This window comes from Emys orbicularis, chromosome 2 (genome assembly GCF_028017835.1).
Source record: "Emys orbicularis isolate rEmyOrb1 chromosome 2, rEmyOrb1.hap1, whole genome shotgun sequence".
Classification (NCBI taxonomy): domain Eukaryota; kingdom Metazoa; phylum Chordata; order Testudines; family Emydidae; genus Emys; species Emys orbicularis.
The window spans coordinates 1,636,226-1,656,466 of record NC_088684.1 but is presented as its reverse complement, the minus strand read 5'-3'; the positions used below and the strand labels follow the sequence as shown (position 1 = coordinate 1,656,466).

Here is a 20,241-nt window from a genome sequence, read left to right as displayed (position 1 = left end):
GCGTCACTCCTGCCCCTGAGCCCCCTCTGACCCCCAGCCACCCACCCACCCACCCCCTGCCCAAGCCCCCTCTGACCCCCAGCCACCCCCTGCCCCTGAGCCCCCTCTGACCCCCTCCCCAAATCACCCCTCTGACCCCCAGTCAGACACCCACCCCCTGCCCAAGCCCCCTCTGACCCCCTCCCCAAATCACCCCCTGCCCCTGAGCCCCCTCTGACCCCCAGTCAGCCACCCACCCACCCCCTGCTTCAGAGCCCCCTCTGACCCCCTCCCCAAATCACCCCCTGCCCAAGCCCCCTCTGACACCCAGCCACCCCCTGCTCCAGAGCCCCCTCTGACCCCCTCCCCAAATCACCCCCTGCCCCTGAGCCCCCTCTGACCCCCTCCCCACATCACCCCCCTGCTCCAGAGCCCCCTCTGACCCCCAGCCACCCCTGCCCCAGAGCCCCTTCTGACCCCCACATCACCCCTCTGACCCCCAGCCCCCGTGCCTCATCTCAGCGTCACCCCCCCCACATCACCTCCTGCCCCCATATCGCCCCCTCTGACCCCCTGCCCCAGAGCCCCTTCTGACCCTCACATCACCCCTCTGACCCCCAGCCCCCCTGCCTCATCTCAGCGTCACACACCCCCACATCACCTGCCCCCATATCATACCTGCCCCAGAGCAACCTCTGCCCCCCAGCCACCCCCGCCTCATCTCAGCATCACACCCCGCCCCCCTCAGGCAAAACACCCCATCTCGCACCCTGTAATGAAGTGATAGAGGAGTGAGTTAATTACAATAACAATAAAGATGAAATTGGTTCCTTGAAATGATTAAAGATTGAATGCTTTCAATGTGATCTGGTTATATGAAGACTAATAAATATTTGAAGATGCTAAGTGTTGCATTAAAATGGCTGTTACTTTTTTCCCTGATCTTTTTGGCACATTTATTTCACTACAAACCCTTTCTTACTTTGAACTGTAGGGAGAATTTGTGAAATCCAAATTTCAAAGCATGGCCCGAGCAGTCACGGGGGTACAGTTTCAAAAGGACAAAGGGCAGTTACGTGTCTCATGCCCCATTTTTCCCAAGTGGTACCCGCTAGAGTAGCTGCTGTGCCACTCCACCCATTTCGCCACTGCCCCCTCCCTGAAATTACCACTGCTTCCCAGAGCAAACACTACCCCCAAAGACCAACCATGCAGACACCGTCACACCCCACAACCACGTCAGGGCATAGATTGTACTACTGCCCCTCTCCAGAACTGATGTTGTACTAGTGCTTCTCTATCATGTTTTCGAGAGGGGATAACAGCACCCTTCCAGGGATCTGATCCTGAGAAAAAATGCTGAGGTCAGCACTGAAAGGCCATTCACGTCTTGTGTAATCCATTGACTGCAGTGAGGTTACACCAGGGATGAATATTGCCCAAGATCTAGCGCCTCAACAAGCCTCCACTGTAAACTCCACTCTCCCACTGGTCAGGGTATGTTTTCATCCTCACTCCTGTCATCTTATGCATGAAGGTGCTGCCTCTCCTGCTGCCCTGTGCTTCCCCTTTCTGCAGATGGAAGCAGGGATGGGAGCAGAGATTACTTTCCCACATATTGCCACAGTTCCTTTTGCTGATGGAACTAGGAGTTTGGTACACAGCTATATCCAATCAATGATTCTCCATCACATTTCAAGAACAGGGAAGAGGAGACAGTAATGGAGTCTGAAGCTATTGACTAGAACAATCCTGATTCCATTTATTATTTCCCCGGTGCGTTTTGTTTTGTGTGGCTTGCTCCATCCAGATGTTGGTGTATAACTCTCAGCTGGGCCTCCCATCTTTACCATATATATAGACTATAGTTTATTTAGTTTCCTTATAGCCAGACCTAGAAGAGCCCATTATCATTCTGCGTTCAATGGTCTCTGCTAATGATCAAGTCTGGGAGTCCGGTCAATGCAGAGCCATCTTGGTGAGCCATGGCTTCAGGGATAGCTATCTGCAAGTGAGAACTTTGGGATGAAATATTTCTGGACTTTCTGATGCATGGAGATGAACGTATTTTGTGATGCTGGCATGTCAGAATCAGGTGGAAATGGGTTCACGTTGATTCTTGGCACTGGCAATTTAATAGCATGTACAAATCCCGTCAACAAAGGGAGTGGAAAAATGCGCGGAAGGTAGAAACCTGTGTTTGAAGGGAGAAACAAAAATATATTAAGAGAAAGAATAAAAACGAAATGCAGTAGTTCTGAATAGTGCTGTGTCTGCTATTTCTTTCCATCATGTGTGTTCCTACCTATGGCCAAAATAGATGGCTGTGTGTTACCCAAATGTTATATGTTCATATATACATTTATGATGTATACCTAAGACTGCCAATGGTGCACCTCATGGGATTGCATTTTTACACTAGAGAACCCCTGTCCCCCAGAAATGACTGTCTCAAGGACAGCACATAACATAAAAATGGCCAAACTGGGTCAGACCAATGGTCCTTCTAGCCCAGTAACCTGTCTTCTGACAGTAGCCAGTGCCAGATATTCAGAGGGAATTAACACAACAGGGAAATTTCAAGTCATCCATGCCCTGTTGTCCAATCCCAGCTTCTGGCAGTCGGAGGTTTAAGGACACTCAGAGAATGGGGTTGTGTCCCTGACCATCTTGACTAATAGCCATTGAGGGCCCTATCCTCCATGTACTTATCTAATTATTTGCTGAACCCAGTTATACTTTCGGCCTTCACAACCTCCCCAGCCAACGGGTTCCACAGGTTGACTGTGCATAGTGTGAAATACACCTCTACCCCGATATAACGCTGTCCTCGGGAGCCAAAAAATCTTACCGTGTTATAGGTGAAACCACGTTATATCGAACTTGCTTTGATCCGCCGGAGTGCGCAGGCCCACCCCCCCTGGAGCACTGCTTTACCGCGTTATATTCGAATTTGTGTTATATCGGGTCGCGTTATATTGGGGTAGAGGTGTACTTCTTTTTGTTTGTTTTAAACTTGCTGCCTATTAATTTAATTGGGTGACCCCTAGTTCTTGTGGTATAAGAAAGGGTAAATAACACTTCCTTCTTCACTTTCTCCACCCCAGTCATGATTTTATAGACCGCTAGCATATCCCCCCCAGTCATCTCTTTTCCAAGCTGAAATGTCCCAGTCTTATTAATCTCTCCTCGTATGGAAGCTGTTCCACACCCCTAATAATTTTTCTTGTTCTTTTGCTGTCCCTTTTCCAATTCACATATATATATATTTGAGATGGAGTAACCAGAACTACACACAATATTCAAGATGTGGGCATACCATGGATTTATAGAGTGGCATTATGATACAGTATTTTCGTATTATCTCTCCTTTTCCTAATGGTTCCTACTATTCTCTTAGCTTTTTTGACTGCCACTGAACCTTTCTTGAGTGGTAACAGCTAATTTAGACCCCCATCATTTTATATGTATAGTTGGGATTATGTTTTCCAATATGCATTACTTTGCATTTATCAACATTGAATTTCATCTGCCATTTTGTTGCCCAGTCATTTATAAATCCACCCTGGCTCCTTCTGCCTCAGCTGGGCTTCCTTATTCAGTCAGGGGATTGCTTAGGCACCTGATTCCCCTCAGCTCTGGCCTGTTGGGTTAATTAGCCCCCTTCTCAATCTACATTAACCCCTTCAGGGCAAGTGAACACCCAATCACAAATACCGACATGGCTTGCAGGAAGACCTCCCAGTTTGACAGTACTGGGCTGTCACGCTTCAAGACGCGGACGGCCTAGTCTAGTGCTTCCCCAGACAGCAGGCTGATGACCAGGCCCATTTTTGCACAGTCAGTGTTATAGGACTGAGCATACATCATGAATAGGAGGCAGCACTGGTTTATAAATCCCTGGAATCACTGGCAATTACCATCAAACCGTTCCGGCAGTGGTATCCGGGAACAGGGCTGCACGAGCCCTGTCTGGAATGCAGCGTTTTCTACACACAACTGCATGACTTGCTCTTGCAAGAGCTGGTTCTCCAAGGTCAGCTGGACGATCCGGGCCTGCAGGGCTTCGTTGTCTGCCTGAAGATGGATGGCCCACTTGAGCACATCCAGTGCTCCTGCAGGGTTAACGAGGTCCTTTCTACTGACCAGACCCATTCCTGTAGCCTCAGTGGTCCATGCAAGCTGGGGCGTTGGTGGTCTGACCAAGTGCTCAGAGCAGGAGTCAAGACGGGTCAGACCCCAGGAGGTCAGAGTCCGAGGCAAACGAGAGAGCAAAACTGAGAGTCAGATGTATGGAGGCAGACAGGGTCAGGTTACCAGGAGATCAGGCTCTGAGACAGGCCAAAGAGCAAACCAGGAGTCAGGTGTCAGGAGATAGGCAGGGTCAGGTTACCAGGAGATCACTAGCAGGCAGTAGGAGCAGGTATCACAGGGGAAGCAGCCCTAAGCAGGGAGAACCCAGTTGCACGGACTTCCTGTTCCTGTGCTTGAGTTAAAGAGAAGCTGGGGAACAGTCAAGACCCCCAGTGTCCAACCAATCAGATCTCTGGACTGGAGTCTTCTGTCAGAGTTCAACTGCTATTCCAGCAGCAGTTAGCAGCTCACTTGGGTGGCAGGTGGGAGTGACTAGCCCCAGTGGACCAGGGCTCGTGATCCATGGTCCCTGACACTATCTTGAGTAATTTTGTGTCATCTGCAAATTTTGCCACCTCACTGTTCACCCCCTTTTCCAGATAATTTATGAATATGTTGAATAGCACTGGTCCCAGTACAGACCCTTGGGGGACACCACTATTTATATCTCTCCACTGTGAAAACTGACCATTTATTTCTACCCTTCGTTTCCTATATTTTAATCAATCAGTAAGTGATCCATGAGAGTATCTTCCCTCTTGTCCCATGACAGCTTACTCTGCGTAAGAATCTTTGACCTTGTCAAAGGTTTTCTGAAAGTCCAAGTACACTGTATCGACAGGACCACCCTTGTTCACATGCTTGTTGATTCGCTCAGAAAATTCTAATAGATTGGTGAGGCATGATTTCCCTTTACAGAAGCCATGTTGACTCTTCCCCAACAAATCATGTTCATCTCTGTGTCTGATAATTCTGTTCTTTACCATAGTTTCAACCAATTTGCCTGGTACTGAAGTTAAGCTTACCAGCCCGTAATTGCAGGATCGCCTCTAGAGCCTTTTTTTAAAAAGTTGGTGTTACATTAGTTATCCTCCAGTCATCGGGCACAGAGACTGATGTAAGCAAGAGGCTACATACCAGAGTTAGTAGTTCTGCAGTTTCATAATTGAGTTCCTTCAGAACTGTTGGGTGAATCCCATCTGGTCCTGGTGATTTATTACAGTTTAATTTATCAATTTGCTCCAAAACCTCCTCTACTGACACCTCAATCTGGATCAGTTACTCAGAACTGTCACCTAAAAAAATGGCTTGGATGTGGGAACCTCCCTCACATCCTCTGCAGTGAAGACTGACGCAAAGCATTCATTTAGCTTGTCTACAATGGCCTTGTCTTCCTTGAATGCTCCTTTAGCACCTTGATCATCCGGTGGCCCCACTGATTGTTTGGCAGGCTTCATGCTTCTGATGTACTAAAACAAATTTGCAGTTAGATTTTGAGTCTTTTGCTAGTTGCTCTTCAAATTCTTTTTTGGCCTGCCTAAGTACACTTTACACTTGACTTGCCAGAATTTATGCTCCTTTCTCTCTTTTTCAGTAGGATATGACTTTCAATTTTTAAAGGATGTCTTTTTGCCTCTAACCACCTATTTTACTCTTTTGCTTAGCCATAGTTGCATTTTTTTGGTCCTCTTACTGTTTTCTATATTTGGAGTATACGTTTAGTTTGAACCTCTATTCTGGTGTTCTTAAATAGTTTCCATGCAGCTTGCAGGCATTTCACTTCTGACTGTACCTTTTAATTTCCATTTAACTAGCTTCCTCATTTTTGTGTAAGTCCCCTTTCTGAAGTTAAATGCTACTTCATGGTTGACTTCTTTGGTATTTTCCCCCACAAGGATGTTAAATGTAAGTACATTGGTGAGCGATTCCAGAAATAAGAGGATAAGCACAGCATGCATGCTAGTATCTAATAAGTCACTGTCCAACCTAATAGGACACTAACACTGAGATGATGCATTTGCTCATATATGTTGTTTCAGGATTCATTGAAGTACTGTCTGCTTGCTGTTGATGCTTTGTTCTCCATTCCTATAAACCAAATTAGTGAGGAACTTTGGAAATGACTCTTTTTCAAATGTTTGCAGTGTTGTTGCAGCAGTGTCAGTCCCAGGATATTAGAAAGACAAGGTGATTGAGGTCATATCTTTTATTGGACCAACTTCTGTTTATGAAAGAGACAAGCTTTTAAAGTTATAAAGAGCTCTTCTTCAGGTCTGGGAAAGATATTCAGAGTGTCACAGCTAAATACAAGGTGGAACAGATTGATGAGCATAAGAAGTTAACACATGTTACAAGAGACCATTCGAGATGAAGTGGACAGATAACACCTCTGCAGTCATAGGACAAAGGAGGGTCTTTGTATTAAGGTTCTTCATAGTTACGAAGCCACCCATCCAAAGATGCAACCGACAGGAGCAACCATTTAATTGGTTCTTCTCCCCCCACCCCCAGCCCCGAATAAACTCAGCATAAAACAATTCAGAAGGGTAAGTCACACTGTTCCTAAGCCTGAGTTACAACACACTGATGCACTAACACACTCAGGCAGAGTGAAATTCACTGCGTGACAGAGGGGCTGGAACAAGGCCCACTGAAGAGCTGTGCTGGTTACTCATTCCTCCCCACTTCCTACCCTCCCTGGGCTGGGCAGTACTGAGCGAACAGGGAGAAGCGGCCTCCTGTGGGCAGGAAGAGGAGCTGAAGGGAAACTCTGATCACTGCCTGCGGCCCGCTAGCGTGTGATGTTCCAGCTGGCATGAGAGAATGTGTGACACCAGCAGCAGATGTAAAAACAACGAGGAGTCCTTGTGGCACCTTAGAGACTAACATATTTATTTGGGCATAAACTTTGGTGGGTGAAAACCCACTTCATCAGATACATGCAGTGGAAAATACAGTAGGCAGAATATATATACACAGTACATGAAAAGATGGGAGTTGCCTTACCAAGTGGGGGGTCAGTTCTAATGCGACAATTCAATTAAAAGTGGAAGTGAGCTATTATCAACAGGAGGAAAATCACTTTTGTAGTGGTAATCAGGGTGGCCCATTTCAGACAGTTGACAAGAAGGGTGTGAGTCGCAGTCGGGGGAAATTAGTTTTTAGTTTTTATAGTGACCCATCCACTCCCAGTGTTTGTTCAGGCCTAATTTGATGGTGTCCAGTTTGCAAATTAATTCCAGTTCTGCAGTTTCTTGTTGGAGTCTGGTTTTGAAGTTTTTTTGTTGAAGAATTGCCACTTTTACATCTGTTATTGAGTGACCAGGGAGGTTGAAGTGTTCTCTGACTGGTTTTTGAATGTTATAATTCTTGACGTCTGATTTGTGTCCATTTATTCTTTTGCGTAGAGTCTGTCCGGTTTGGCCAATGTACATGGCAGAGGGGCATTGCTGGCACATGATGGCATATATCACATTGGTAGATGTGCAGGTGAACGAGCCTCTGATGGTGTGGCTGATGTGGTTAGGTCCTATGATGGTGTCCCTTGAATAGATATGTGGACAGTTGGCAATGGGGTTTGTAGCAGGGTTTGGTTCCTGGGTTGGTGTTTTTGTTGTGTGGTGTGTAGTTGCTGGTGAGTATTTGCTTCAGGTTGGGGAACTGTCTGTAAGTGAGGACTGGTCTGTCTCCCAAGATCTGTGAGTGAGGGATCGTCCTTCAGGATAGGTTGTAGATCCTTGATGATACGCTGGAGAGGTTTTAGTTGAGGGCTGAAGGTGACGGCTAGCGGCATTCTGTTACTTTCTTTGTTGGGCCTGTCCTGTAGTAGGTGACTTCTGGGCACCCTTCTGGCTCCGTCAATCTGTTTCTTCACTTCAGCAGGTGGGTATTGTAGTTTTAAGAACGCTTGATAGAGATCCTGTAGGTGTTTGTCTCTGTCTGAGGGATTGGAGCAAATGCGGTTGTATCTTAGAGCTTGGCTGTAGACAACGGATCGTGTGATGTGGTCTGGATGAAAGCTGGAGGCATGTAGGTAAGTATAGTGGTCAGTAGGTTTCCGGTATAGGGTGGTGTTTATGTGACCATCGCTTATTTGCACTGTAGTGTCCAGGAAGTGGATCTCTTGTGTGGACTGGTCCAGGCTGAGATTGATGGTGGGGTGGAAATTGTTGAAATCCTCGTGGAATTCCTCAAGGGCTTCTTTCCCATGGGTCCAGATGATGAAGATGTCATCAATGTAGCGCAAGTAGAGTAGGGGCGTTAGGAGACGAGAGCTGAGGAAGTGTTGTTCTAAGTCAGCCATAAGTCAGCGGCAGATGTGTGACTCCCACTCCAGCTGTGAGTCACTTGGGCAGCAGGGAACTTTCGTTTGTTTATTCACATCCTTTTAAAAAAACCTAACTTATCCAGGTGTGACCCAGCGAGTTTTCGTAAGTAACCCTTGTTGAATTATTACTATCAGTGCAACCCTTTTATCTCCCCTCCCATGCCCATGGGTTGGCTGGTTTGGTGCACCCACTGTCGTGTCTGGTCTTAACCTGCATTGTGCGCTTGTTGGGGAAAGAATTGTGTCCCCCTAGGTGTACTGCCCCCAGTACAACAGGGACCCAATCTTGATTAAGGCTACAATACAGAACCCTGCACCTGACTGGTGAAAAGTTTTTCAGGTCACTATTAACATGGGAGAGAGAGAGAGGCTACAAGGAGGGAAGAGGCAGAGAAAATCAGGGAGAAGGTGGTGAGAGCCACTACTTACGTTGGGATGGTCTCCTTCGCGCCATAGTGTTGGTCTCTCCTAGCCGCAAGATAGCCTGGCTCCTGGCACAGAAACAGTCGTTATTCTCTGCACTCTGCAGTGCTGGAGACTCTTTTTCTTACACAAGGCAGCGGGTGTGAAGGGAAACCCAGGAGTGCCGGCCTGCTCCTGGCTGGTAGTATGACATCACGCCCCGTAAAGCTGCTAGGTGTGATTTCTCACTGTGGTTTTATCAAATGGCGTGCGATACGGGGGTGGCCAAAGTGCAACCCATAGAATCCTACGGTGTAATGTGAGCCACTGTTATCCTATTACTGACGAGTGCATTGTCGTGACCACAGGCCCCAGCACACAATGCTCCAACCTTGCCTCTTGGATACAGATGCAGCATTGCATGCTGGGATCAGTAGGTGTCATCAATCACACCTTTTGTGGGTGGCTGCAACCTGCTCCATTTTATGCTCATAAGGCATGGTCCTTAGTGGCAAATGGAGGGGGATGCAATGAAGGATGGTGTGGCCCAGAATAAAGGATCAGATGAAGGCATGCCTGGGAACATAGGAATTGGCAGACTGGATCAGACCAAGGCCCACCTGATAGTTCAGAATCTTCCCTCTGCCAGTGGCCAGCACTGGATGCTTCAGAGGAAGGCGTAAGAACCCCGCAGAAGCGGATGTGAGATAATCTGCCCCCCGCATTCGGTCTTGTCCTGGTCTCCGATAGCTAGAGATTGACTTAAGCCCTGAAGCAGGAGGTCTAATGCCCACTCCAGAATTTGTTATCATTAATCAAAACAACCCTGGATATTTTGATAGCTATAGAAATGTTATATATATATAAGTATAAATGATAGCCAATCCCTTTTTGAATCCTGGCCTCAATGACTTCCTGTAGCAGAGAGACCCACAGGCTGTTCACACGTGGGGTGTGAATGAGTATTTCCTCTCCTTGGTTTTGAATGTCTCACCTTTCCATTTCACTGCATGCTCACTTGTTTTTGTGACCAGAGACAAGGAGAACTTTGGTCCCATGGCACAATGGGACAAAGCTTAGAGAAACAATTTCTTGCTACTGTGAGTGACTGCTTCATGGAAAAGCTAGAACACACTAGAGGAGATATTCTTCACTTGGATTTAAGATACACACAGGCGCTAATTCAAGAAGTGACAGCAGCAGCGTCACTAAGAAACAGTGATGATGATGATGATAGCATTAGGCTCAACATCCCAGAACCAGGCAGAGTACCAATAAGTGCTGGCCCCACAGCGTAGTTGAGCTGGTTAAATTCCCCTTGTCATGTGCCTGCTTAGAGAGCTGATGGGATGGGAGAACAGCACAATGAACAAAAATAAAACAAAACAACCTAATATCGCTTTGAAAATCAGTTTAATCCAACGTCTACACTACAATAAAACACCCGCGGCTGGCCAGCATCAGCTGCCTTGGGCTCGGGCTGCAGGGCTATAAAATCACAGTGTGTGCGTCCAGGCTCAGGCTGGGCTCCGGGCTCCCACAAGGGAGCAGGGTCCTAGAGCCCAGCCTCCAGGCTGAGCCCAAACGTCTATGCTGAGCCGCACGAGCCCGAGTCAGCTGAGACAGGCCAGCTGCGGGTGTCTGACTGCAGTGGAGCTGTACCCGAAGCTTCAAACACTACTGACACTAAGAATGAGATCGTTATTGCATTGCATCCCTGCAGGGTTCAGGGAAGGTTGTTTGGGTGCCTTAAGTATGGATTTTCACATCTGAACAAGTTTAGGACTTCTTCCAAGTTTAACCCCAAGTCTGAACGGGGTGTTGCTCCAACTCATGGCGTGTTTTCTCAAGTGCAGACTGCAGGCTCTTGGAGCCAGGCTCTGGTAAGCACCCAGCATTGTTCTGGGCAGGACAAAAGGAAGAACAGCAGCAGTAGAAAGCAATCAGACTCCAGCTGCTCCCAGCACCCTAGAGAGCATGCTGTTATCCTTGGCACTGTGTGACCTACTTTGCCTACAGGGTTTATAAGAACAAATTGCTGTAGTCCTTTGCAATGACCACACAAGGCCCTCTGAGCAAGGCCACTGTGACCACGCACCGGCCTCCTAAGCTCCTCCTGTTGCATAACTTACCTCCCAGGGGAAGGCAAGGCCATCACCGTGTTCTTGGTTTCCTGTGCTCCAGCAGAGTTTGGCTGTTTGAGATCCTCCAAATCCCTCCTCATCTGCACTTTACAGAAATGGTTTATTGCGTTTATTGGCCCCACTGACGGCTCTGGGCTGCCAGCAGAGGGCGAAACCTTGCTCCTCCCTGCAGCTTTCTTAGCCTGCAAAAGGAGTGACAGGTGCCGATTAACATCAGCAAGGGCTGCCTGTCTAGCGTAGATACTGCCGCAGGCATGACAGTGCTTCCAAAGGACACGCTGTATGTGGGAGACGGGCAGGCACCCGAGCCTCTGCCAGGTGCATGTGGCACTGAAGTGGTTACATCCAGTATAAAGGGCTGTTTCCGTTACACAGGAGAAAGATCCGTTGAAAGTGACAGGAAAATCCATCCTGCAGAAGCCCCGCAACATGAATATACATATACTGCACCATCACCATGGTATCTGAGCCCTCAGGACACGTCCTCTCTGACTACTGGGGCACTAGCTATGGGCGTTGCTTTGTGGGTCTGCTCATCCTGCCAGCAACTGGAGGGGTGGGGTCATGCCTCCTCTCTTCTGCGGGAGCAGCCTGCACTGGCACCGCTCAGCAGCAGTAACTACAACATTACAAGGGCTCAGGCTGCAGATACTTGGGGAGGGGAGGAAGCAGCTGGAGCAGAGAGCCAATGGTGGGGCTTGTCCTGGCATTGAGACGTATCATCTGGGAGACACTGGGCCATGCAGCGGGAGCTTGGCTTGAAGACACCTCCGCGGCACTGGCCTCACCTTTGGGCTGCTGCCAGGGAAGTGCCTTTTCCCCGCCCGTGCCTGGAACGGCTCCAACGTGCTGCTCTTGTGATCCTGGAGCAAACAGAGACGTAACCAGTCAAAACTGAACCTCCCCATTCCCACCAACCCCCAAACTCACAGAATCTCTTCATATAACCTGGGACTGTTTGCTTTGATCCCACAACCTGCGGGCAGGCCGCGGTGCAGAAAACACGGGAACAGGCAGGAGGAGGCCAGGATCAGGAAGGAAGCAGCTGTGAGACCCTGAAGCAGAAATTTTCCAGCCCCTTTCTGCTTCGCTGCCTGACACGTTATTACTGTGATGATCATTCGTATCACACCAGCAGTGTGCTGGGGCTGCAGGCCAAGGGCCGAAGAGAAGGGCCCTGCTGCAGAAGCTCCCGATCTGGACAGAGCATCCAAACAGAGAGGGGATGGGGAGTCTATAGTGGCAGCAGGACTCAGCTGGGCACGTTTATATAATAAGATTTTCAGCCCCCAGGTGAGGACCCGTGTCGGAGGAGGGACTAAGGAGGGCAGCCTGTGGGCACAGCTGCTTTGGGCACAGCCAGGCCTCTGAGCTCTGCAGATTCCCCTTTCTCTGAACTAGCCCCCCTCTCTAGGGCTTGGTCTGCACTTAAAACCTACACTGGCCTAGCTATGTCGGTCGGGTGTGAAAAACCCACAGCCCAGAGAGACATTACTATGCCGACCTAACCCCGGCGCAGACAGCGTGAGGTTGACCGAGGAATTCTCCCCTTGGCCTAGCTACCACCTCTCGGGGAGGTGGATTAACGCCGACAATAAGGGCCCCTCCCATTGGCAGCGTCTTCCCTGAAGCGCTACAACTGCGCCACTGCAGCATTTCAAGTGTAGACGAGCCCTACGCCTGCTCCCCCACTCCCCGGGAGCTCCGTCCCCTGCTCCTGGCGCGCTGGTTATCACACATGCAGAATTGTCAGTGGGAAGAGACGACATCCCACTGGGGTCCCTGCCTGGCCGCTGCTTTGAGCCATCTCCCCTGGGGCTCAGAGCCCCTGGGGGGCCGTGCAGTGGACAGACCCCCCCCCCCCCATGCTGAAGAGCTAACCCCACATTCCCTGCAGCCCGGGCCCAGCCCTAGGCGGGAGGGGTGGAAAGGGGATTGCGAGTGACAGAGCAGCAGCACCTGGAAATCCTGCATCACTCCTTCAAGCCACTGTGCGCAGAGTCTCCTCAGCGCTGCCTTGGTGACAGGCTTCTCCCTGGAAAGATCCCAAGAGTCCATCTCCTGGTAGAAATAGTTGTGCGGATCCTCCAGGCCCAGCTCTATGAAAAGAGCCTTAATGGACCCCCTGAGAGCAAGGGAGAAATCAGCGTCTGGAGGACGTTTGTCCCTCCCCTTGGAAGCTGATGCTAACTAGCTTTAATCAGACGCAGCTCAGCGAGCTCCGATACGTCCCCGGGTGGCCAGGCGAGCTGGCTTGTGGTGCGAGCCTCTGGCAGCATCAGACTGACGCCCCCAGGGACAGATGAGGCTGCGAGTAGCTTGTGCTGCATGTACCCACCACCTGACAGGCCCAGCGGTGTGGGGGGGGACCCTTTCCTCCCTTTAGAGGAGGGGGTTGGAAGTGGTTCTGCCGTGGCCTCGAGCCGTGATGGCTCGTGGGCCCAGCTCCCTCAGCGACTGCCTGCTCTGTGGCCCACGCCCTGCCCCGGGGGGTTAAGTTTAGCCCCGAGCCACGCTATGCATTATGGGACGTCTCAGCTCACATCTTGGCATGTAACGTGGCAGCGTGCTAAATTCAAACACACGGGGCAGTGTAGGGCAGCGGGGGCCAGCCTCACGCCCTGCCTGCACCCCCACTTCCTTCCGGCACCGCCTGCCCCATTCCCCAGGGGTGGGCTCCTCCTGACAGATGGAAATGTGAACCAAAGCGCTCTTGGACCCCAGGCCAGCCAGAACTCAGATCCTCAGACCAAGGGGATGGGGGCTTAAATCGGTCACTGCTTGTCAGGGGGTCTCCAAGTCCCTCTCTCACTACACGCCGGCTGGAGCCTGAGCCCTCAGCCCCAAGCATCTCGGAGCGTTGCAACGTGCCCAGCCTTTTGCAGGCTGTCCTTTGCTCTGGAGCTGGCTGGCTTCCCCTAAGGACAGGGGCTAACCCAGAAGCAAAGGCCCCCCAGGCCCACCCCACAGAGGCTGAGTTCCAAGGCACGGGCTCTTCTCCTTCCGACAGGGTCCAATGGGCATCGCCTACGAGCGAGTGAGTCCAGTAGCACCTGCATGCCCATGACCCTCCCCGTCAATAAATGATAGCGAGAGGGAGACGCCGGATTCGATGCAGGGGCGCGGACAGCTGGGGCTGCACAGGATCCTCTCGCCGAGGGCGGGGAGACTGTGCACAGAGGCAGAGAGGAAGCCGAGGGGAGAGAGGTGACCTGGGCCTGCCCTCATTCTGTCCTGGAGGGGCGCAGAGTTAGCCACAGCTGGAATCTGTTCACGACAGGAGCTACCCTGTTGAGCAGCACTGGCTACTCCTCAGCTCCCTGCCCGCTCACTGGATCGAATGCTGCACCCCCCGGGATCTCCGACACAGCCCTTTGCTCGGGGGAACAGGCACGGGAGGGCTTTGGCTGGTACCGTCCTGGGATAGCCTATGAGTGCAGCACGCTGATTCCAGCCCTGGGATTGCAGTACAATCCTGGTGCGAGGCACTTTACCCAGACTTCCCTCATCTAGAGCAACCAGTGCCCCCCAGGAACGGAGCCCAAAGCTCACCCTTGTCATGGAGGGCAGGAGTCTGAGGTCACTGATGGAGTGCATGGCTCCATACTCCCAGCCCTCCCTTCACCCTGCCTGCAGCCAGCCCCTCACCTGCTGGAGACGGGACTGTGCAGGAAGTATGCCATAAGCTCCAGCAGCAGCTCCTTACTGTCTCGCCAGAAGGCCATGAGGGCATTCAGGGAGGTCAGGACAAACTTTTTCTGAGTCTTTTCCTGAGAAGAGAGAAGACAGAGCATTAGCCTGCCCCAGTCCCAGCAAGGAAGTCGCTTCCCCCATGGGACGCCTGGAGGCTCAGGCTGGGACTAGCAACTGAAGAACACTAAAAACCTATTCACATGGCAGCATGCTGGCCGATGGAGCAGTGTCAGCCAGATGTGCTACTGAAGATAGTGAGTCAGGGCTGCTGAGACCCTCCCTCTCTAGCAGAGAGCCAGGAAGCAGCAGGCACCCGGACTGTTATGCCCTGTCCATGACAGAGCGCAGACAGCCGAGGGCAATAGGTATATAGACACAGCCATGCACAGCCATGCACTGCGAATACTAACAAGTGCACACCTACACTCCATCCCTAACAGGCACAGGCTGTCCCCACAGGACACAGCTCCCCTCAGCAGGCTGATACACGAGCCCACGTGCGCTTGGTACAAGCACATCAAGCACCAGTTTGTATGAGGAGGGGTCCACGTTCCCTCTGCGGGTTCATTTGGACACATTCTTCACTTCCTCTTCTAACCCACTGCGCACCATTGCCGTGCACCGAGGGCCTTACCCAGTTCCCATCACAGCCTGTCAGTGACTTCAGTGAAGGCTGGATCTGATCCTGACCATGGCGTCTGCTACGTCCGGGGGCTGCACGCCGGGGGGGGAGGGGAGGGGCATGCCTGAAGTTTGTGAAGTGCTTTGAGATCCTTTGGCGAGACAGGTGATATTATCCCCGAGCGTGCACCAAGCACAAACACCCCTGGTGCAGAGCTCCGTGCACACACCTTGCACCACACGTACCAGGGCGTGTGCCCAGCACAGGGGCACAGACACTGCCATGCACAGCCTCTGCTCAGCCCTACCCATGGGCAAAGGGAACAGTTCCTAGTTCACCGTCAGCACCCTGCCTCGTTCCCTCCTCAGGGCTGGGAGGGAAGGACACTCACTAGCCTGTCACCACCTCTTGTTGTGGCCTTTCTGCGGGTCTCGCTTCTCCTAACTGACCCTTCATCACTTCGTTCCCAGACCGATCAATTCATTGACCCTCGCCTCAGACTGAGCTTCTCAGCCCCTCAATTTGAGGGCTTGCAGCTGGGACGAACTGGGTCTGTTCTTAATGTGGTCTTTGAATGCTGAGTGGGGAGGTTGGCTGGGACGGTCTGCATTGGGGGATGGGAGACTGGCCTTGAGGGAGGAGACCTGAGCATGTAACATGAGAACCCAGGAAGGGGTTAGAGGCCAGGTGACACCTTGGCCCGGGAAACTGAACAAAGGCTGGGGGAGGGGTCGCTGAAGGCAGAGTTTCAGGAGCGGGCTGGTGGAATGGCTGGGAGGCAGACGGGGCTCTGACCTCCCAAGGGGGCTGTGGTGCCCTGGGACCCCAAGATGGACCTAACTGGGGGGATCCTGTTGTCTGTGCCTGCAAGACCTGTCTTGGATTGTGTTCCTGTCGTCTAAATAAACCTTCTGCTTTACTGGCTGGCTGAGAGTCATGGTAAATCGCAGGAAGCCGGGGTGCAGGGCCTTGTGTCCCCCCACACTCCGTGACAGCAGCTTCCTTGGGTCTCCTGGTTGATTTCCTGGAGGCAATCTGGTGCGTTACCCCCTTGCTGTCTCAGGCCTTTCGGCCTCTCCCCCCGGCTCTGGTCTCTCCCCTTTGTAGCAGGTCTGGTTTTCTCTGTTGTTGGCAGCGGTGGGTGCCTGTCTCCATGACTGGTGGCTCTGGCAGCTGCATGGGGTTGTGATCAGGCAGCTGGGCCGTAGGCAGGAGAGATGCTCTCCTCCCCTCTGACTGTGCTCTGGATGAGGTTACAAACCCCATTACGCAGCCACTCGTTTTAGTTCTGCTTCCAGCTCCCGGGAGATCATTGGGGGTGGCCAGGAAACTCCAAGTTCTCCAGAGCTAGCGACCAATCCCCATCAGTTCTGAGGGCTCCAAACTATACCCAGAGGGAGCCGTTTCAGACCATCCTGGGGAGGGGGTGGGGGAGGATCACCACTGCCCTGCAGAGCACTGGTGCGCAGGGCTGCAGTTAGCACAGTGCTGGGGCATGCTAACCCTTCTGACCGGGATCCTTACCTCCAGACTGGGCGGGTCGCTCTGGTTCAGGATGAGGAGCAGGGCCTTGCAGACCTCACGGCCATTCTCCACCCCGAGCTGCTCATGCAGCGTTAGGATGGCTTGGACTATGTCCGTCTTTGCACCGTCGTCCACGGTGAGCAGCGCCTCCAGGAGCTGGCGCACAAACCTGCTCATGCTCAGTCCCTGCAGGGAATCCTGACAAGGGGCAAGAGGGACATTCTGAGACACTCCTTTCCCGTCTCCTCCTTTCCATGTGTGGGGAGAAAATGCGCCTACTCAGAGCCGCCTCCCCCTGGGGCTGGGGGGCTCACCCCCCCAAATCCACGCCAGCTCCCCAACTTTCTGCCATGGCAAGGCATGCGCGGGTGCAGCTTTGCAGGGTTTTGGTAGGAAACGAGGCAGCGAAATTCATCATCTACAGAAATTAAAGTTTACTGAGCTAACCTCTGCGGCCTCCCGGGGAGAAGCGAAATGGCCTTTCAGCCTCTAGCAAGAGGTGGGAGAAGTCATAGCGGAGGCCAGTGCTGTGTGTGCACGCACAAGCGTGTGTCAGAGAACCCTCCCCGTGCCGCGCTGGCATGGGCCCTTCTTGCCTGCTGCCAGGGCTGCAGAAGTCAGAACTCCTGGCGCCGGGCCACTGTTAACTGGCTACACCTCAGAGCCCCGTCTCATTACCCACTCCGGTGGGGCACTGGCTTGCACTCGGTCACACAGCAAGCCTGTGGCACAGTCGGGGTTAACCCCCAGGAACTCCTAGCTTTCAGTCCTGTACTCTGCCCACTCGGCCACACGGCTGTGTACAGCCAGTGACGCAGACGGAGGCAGCTTCGCACCACTGAGCTGAGGACGGGGTAGATCTGCCTGAACCATTCTGTGTCCTCGAACTGGAGGACGAAGGATGGGATCTCGCCTCCGGAGGGAGAGGCCTGGGGCTGCTCAAACTCATCATGCTGTGTCAGGAAAAAACTCGTCACGCTCTGAAACAAAAGCAAAGGTGAGTCAGGAGAGCCAGCCCAGAGCCAGCCCGGAGCCACACAGGCCAACCCAGAGCCAGCCCGGAGCCACACAGGCCAACCCAGAGCCAGGCCAGAGCCACGCAGGCCAGCCCAGAGCCAGCCCGGAGCCACGCAGGCCAGCCCGGAGCCACGCAGGCCAGCCCGGAGCCAGCCCGGAGCCACGCAGGCCAGCCCGGAGCCACGCAGGCCAGCCCGGAGCCACGCAGGCCAGCCCGGAGCCAGCCCGGAGCCACACAGGCCAGCCCGGAGCCACACAGGCCAGCCCGGAGCCAGCCCGGAGCCACACAGGCCAGCCCGGAGCCAGCCTGGAGCCACACAGGCCAGCCCGGAGCCAGCCTGGAGCCACACAGGCCAGCCCGGAGCCAGCCTGGAGCCACACAGGCCAGCCCGGAGCCAGCCTGGAGCCACACAGGCCAGCCCAGAGCCAGCCTGGAGCCACACAGGCCAGCCCAGAGCCAGCCTGGAGCCAGCCCGGAGCCAGCCCGGAGCCACACAGGCCAGCCCGGAGCCAGCCTGGAGCCACACAGGCCAGCCCAGAGCCAGCCCGGAGCCACACAGGCCAGCCCGGAGCCAGCCTGGAGCCACACAGGCCAGCCCGGAGCCAGGCCAGAGCCACGCAGGCCAGCCCAGAGCCAGCCTGGAGCCACACAGGCCAGCCCAGAGCCAGCCCGGAGCCACGCAGGCCAGCCCAGAGCCAGCCCGGAGCCATGCAGGCCAGCCCAGAGCCAGCCCGGAGCCACACAGGCCAGCCCAGAGCCAGCCCGGAGCCACGCAAGCCAGCCCAGAGCCAGTCCGGAGCCACGCAGGCCAGCCCAGAGCCACGCAGACCAGCAGCACTCTTCTGTTTGCCGCTTTGCCGTTCCCTGCTAGGGTTGACGAGAGCCTGGGGCAGCACGAACAGGCCCTGTGCAGGCCTCCAGAGAACACAGTGCTCCGGCAGTGCTCCTCGGCGCTGGCCTGGCCTGCTAGTCAGTCCTGCCACCTGCCAGAGCTCTGCCAACGCCCTGGCTGCAATCCACGAGCAGCGCGGTGCCCAGCCGTGATCTGGCCCGTTCTGCGCACAGACCGGCTCCCTGCCCACCCATTCTGTGTCGTTCCCCGCAGCAAGCGCCCAGCATTTTGGGGGCAGACCCCAGATAGTCCCAGAACAAGCGCAGAGCCCCTCTCTCCTGCCCAGATGGGTAGGGAGCCCGGCCCCATAGAGGCACAGAGGGAAAGAGAAAATCACAAACAGGGAGGGCCCTGGGTTTAGAGAGACCCCCGAGTCCCTGCAGCCTGGGTCAGAGCAGGAGGTTGGGGGGAGCCTGATGCTCTGTTCCATTCTGGTTACGTCCTGGACCCCGAGCTGCTAGGCCAAGTCCCCGCACCCCAGTGTCCTCATGTCTCCTCCACCAGGGGTGCCCATGGACACAGCGAAGCCCCGCAGAAGCCCCAGCAAGGCAGTGAAGAAGCCGGGGAAAGCCACAGGCAAGGAGCAAGAGCAGCCAGGTGGGATGAGGTGGGGGACAGACAGTGAGTGGGGTCCCAGCACCGGGGTCACACGCAGCACTGCCAGCAGTAGGAGAGCCCCCCGGGCCTCTCTCTGCGTTCGGGGGACGAGCACAGGGAGAAGGGATGGTGCAAGGGCAGCAACAGGGGAGCTTTACACCTCCTGAAGGAGGCAGAGTGAAGGGAGGAAGCCTGGAGCCCCGGATCGACGGGGGAGCCCCAGAGACCTGCTGGAGGCCAGGCCAGGCGGAGAGGCGGGATGATGCAGCCAGAGCATGCAGGGGCGGGGAGAACGTCAACTGGAGCCAGGGCTGAGTTCCCAGCAGCACCGGGCAGTGGCTGTGCTCCGAGATAAGGCCAATGTCCCAGGTACACAGAGAAGGGGACTAGGCCGAGGTGAACAGAAATGAGCCAGTCCTTTTTGGAGAGCCGTTTGCAGGCTGTCTGGATCACATGTGGACCCCCAGCTCTCTGCAATGCCAACGTGCTGGGCAGGGCCTTCGGCTGCTCGTTAATTCCAGTGGCAGAGTCCCTAGGCGCTGGCCTGGGAGAAGGACTCAAGCTGTGAGGAGGCCAGATTACAGCACAGTGCAGACACCAGGCCAGGTTCTGGCCTGGAGACCAGAAAGCATGTGTCTGTCCAGAGCAGCTCTGCAAACCCACCAATAACCACAGTCGTCAGAGCCGGGCTGTGGGAGTCCATCGATGCCCTGGGCCGGGGAGCCCAGCCCTGCAGCAAAATGCTCCTCCAAGAAGGCTTGGGGCAGAGGCTCCATCACGGCCTCTGGGAGAGGGTGAAAGGCCCACGCAGGGACAGGCACTTACCTGGGGCCTAGAGGCTCCTGCGCTTTCAGACCTGCTTGCCAGAGTCTCCTGGAAGAGAACCGCTGGCATGAACCCCAGACTAAC

At 53.7% G+C, this 20,241-nt stretch overlaps 1 protein-coding gene across 2 annotated transcripts; it reads right to left on the bottom strand.

Moving 5' to 3' along the window:
* Positions 1-1,716: 1,716 nt before the first annotated feature.
* Positions 1,717-14,729, bottom strand: WDR97 (WD repeat domain 97). Of its 2 annotated transcripts, XM_065399765.1 has the most exons (6): positions 14,635-14,729; positions 12,946-13,111; positions 11,775-11,849; positions 10,975-11,168; positions 8,870-8,931; positions 1,717-2,173 (listed from the first exon to the last, which is right to left on the bottom strand). In XM_065399765.1, exons 1-6 carry the CDS (start codon positions 14,709-14,711, stop codon positions 1,971-1,973), a joined length of 777 nt encoding a protein of 258 aa, XP_065255837.1. In that variant the 5' UTR covers positions 14,712-14,729; the 3' UTR covers positions 1,717-1,970. The 2 variants fall into 2 exon arrangements, with proteins under 2 accessions (XP_065255837.1, XP_065255839.1); XM_065399767.1 differs by lacking the exon at positions 8,870-8,931 and having other exon boundaries at positions 2,087-2,173.
* Positions 14,730-20,241: the final 5,512 nt, after the last annotated feature.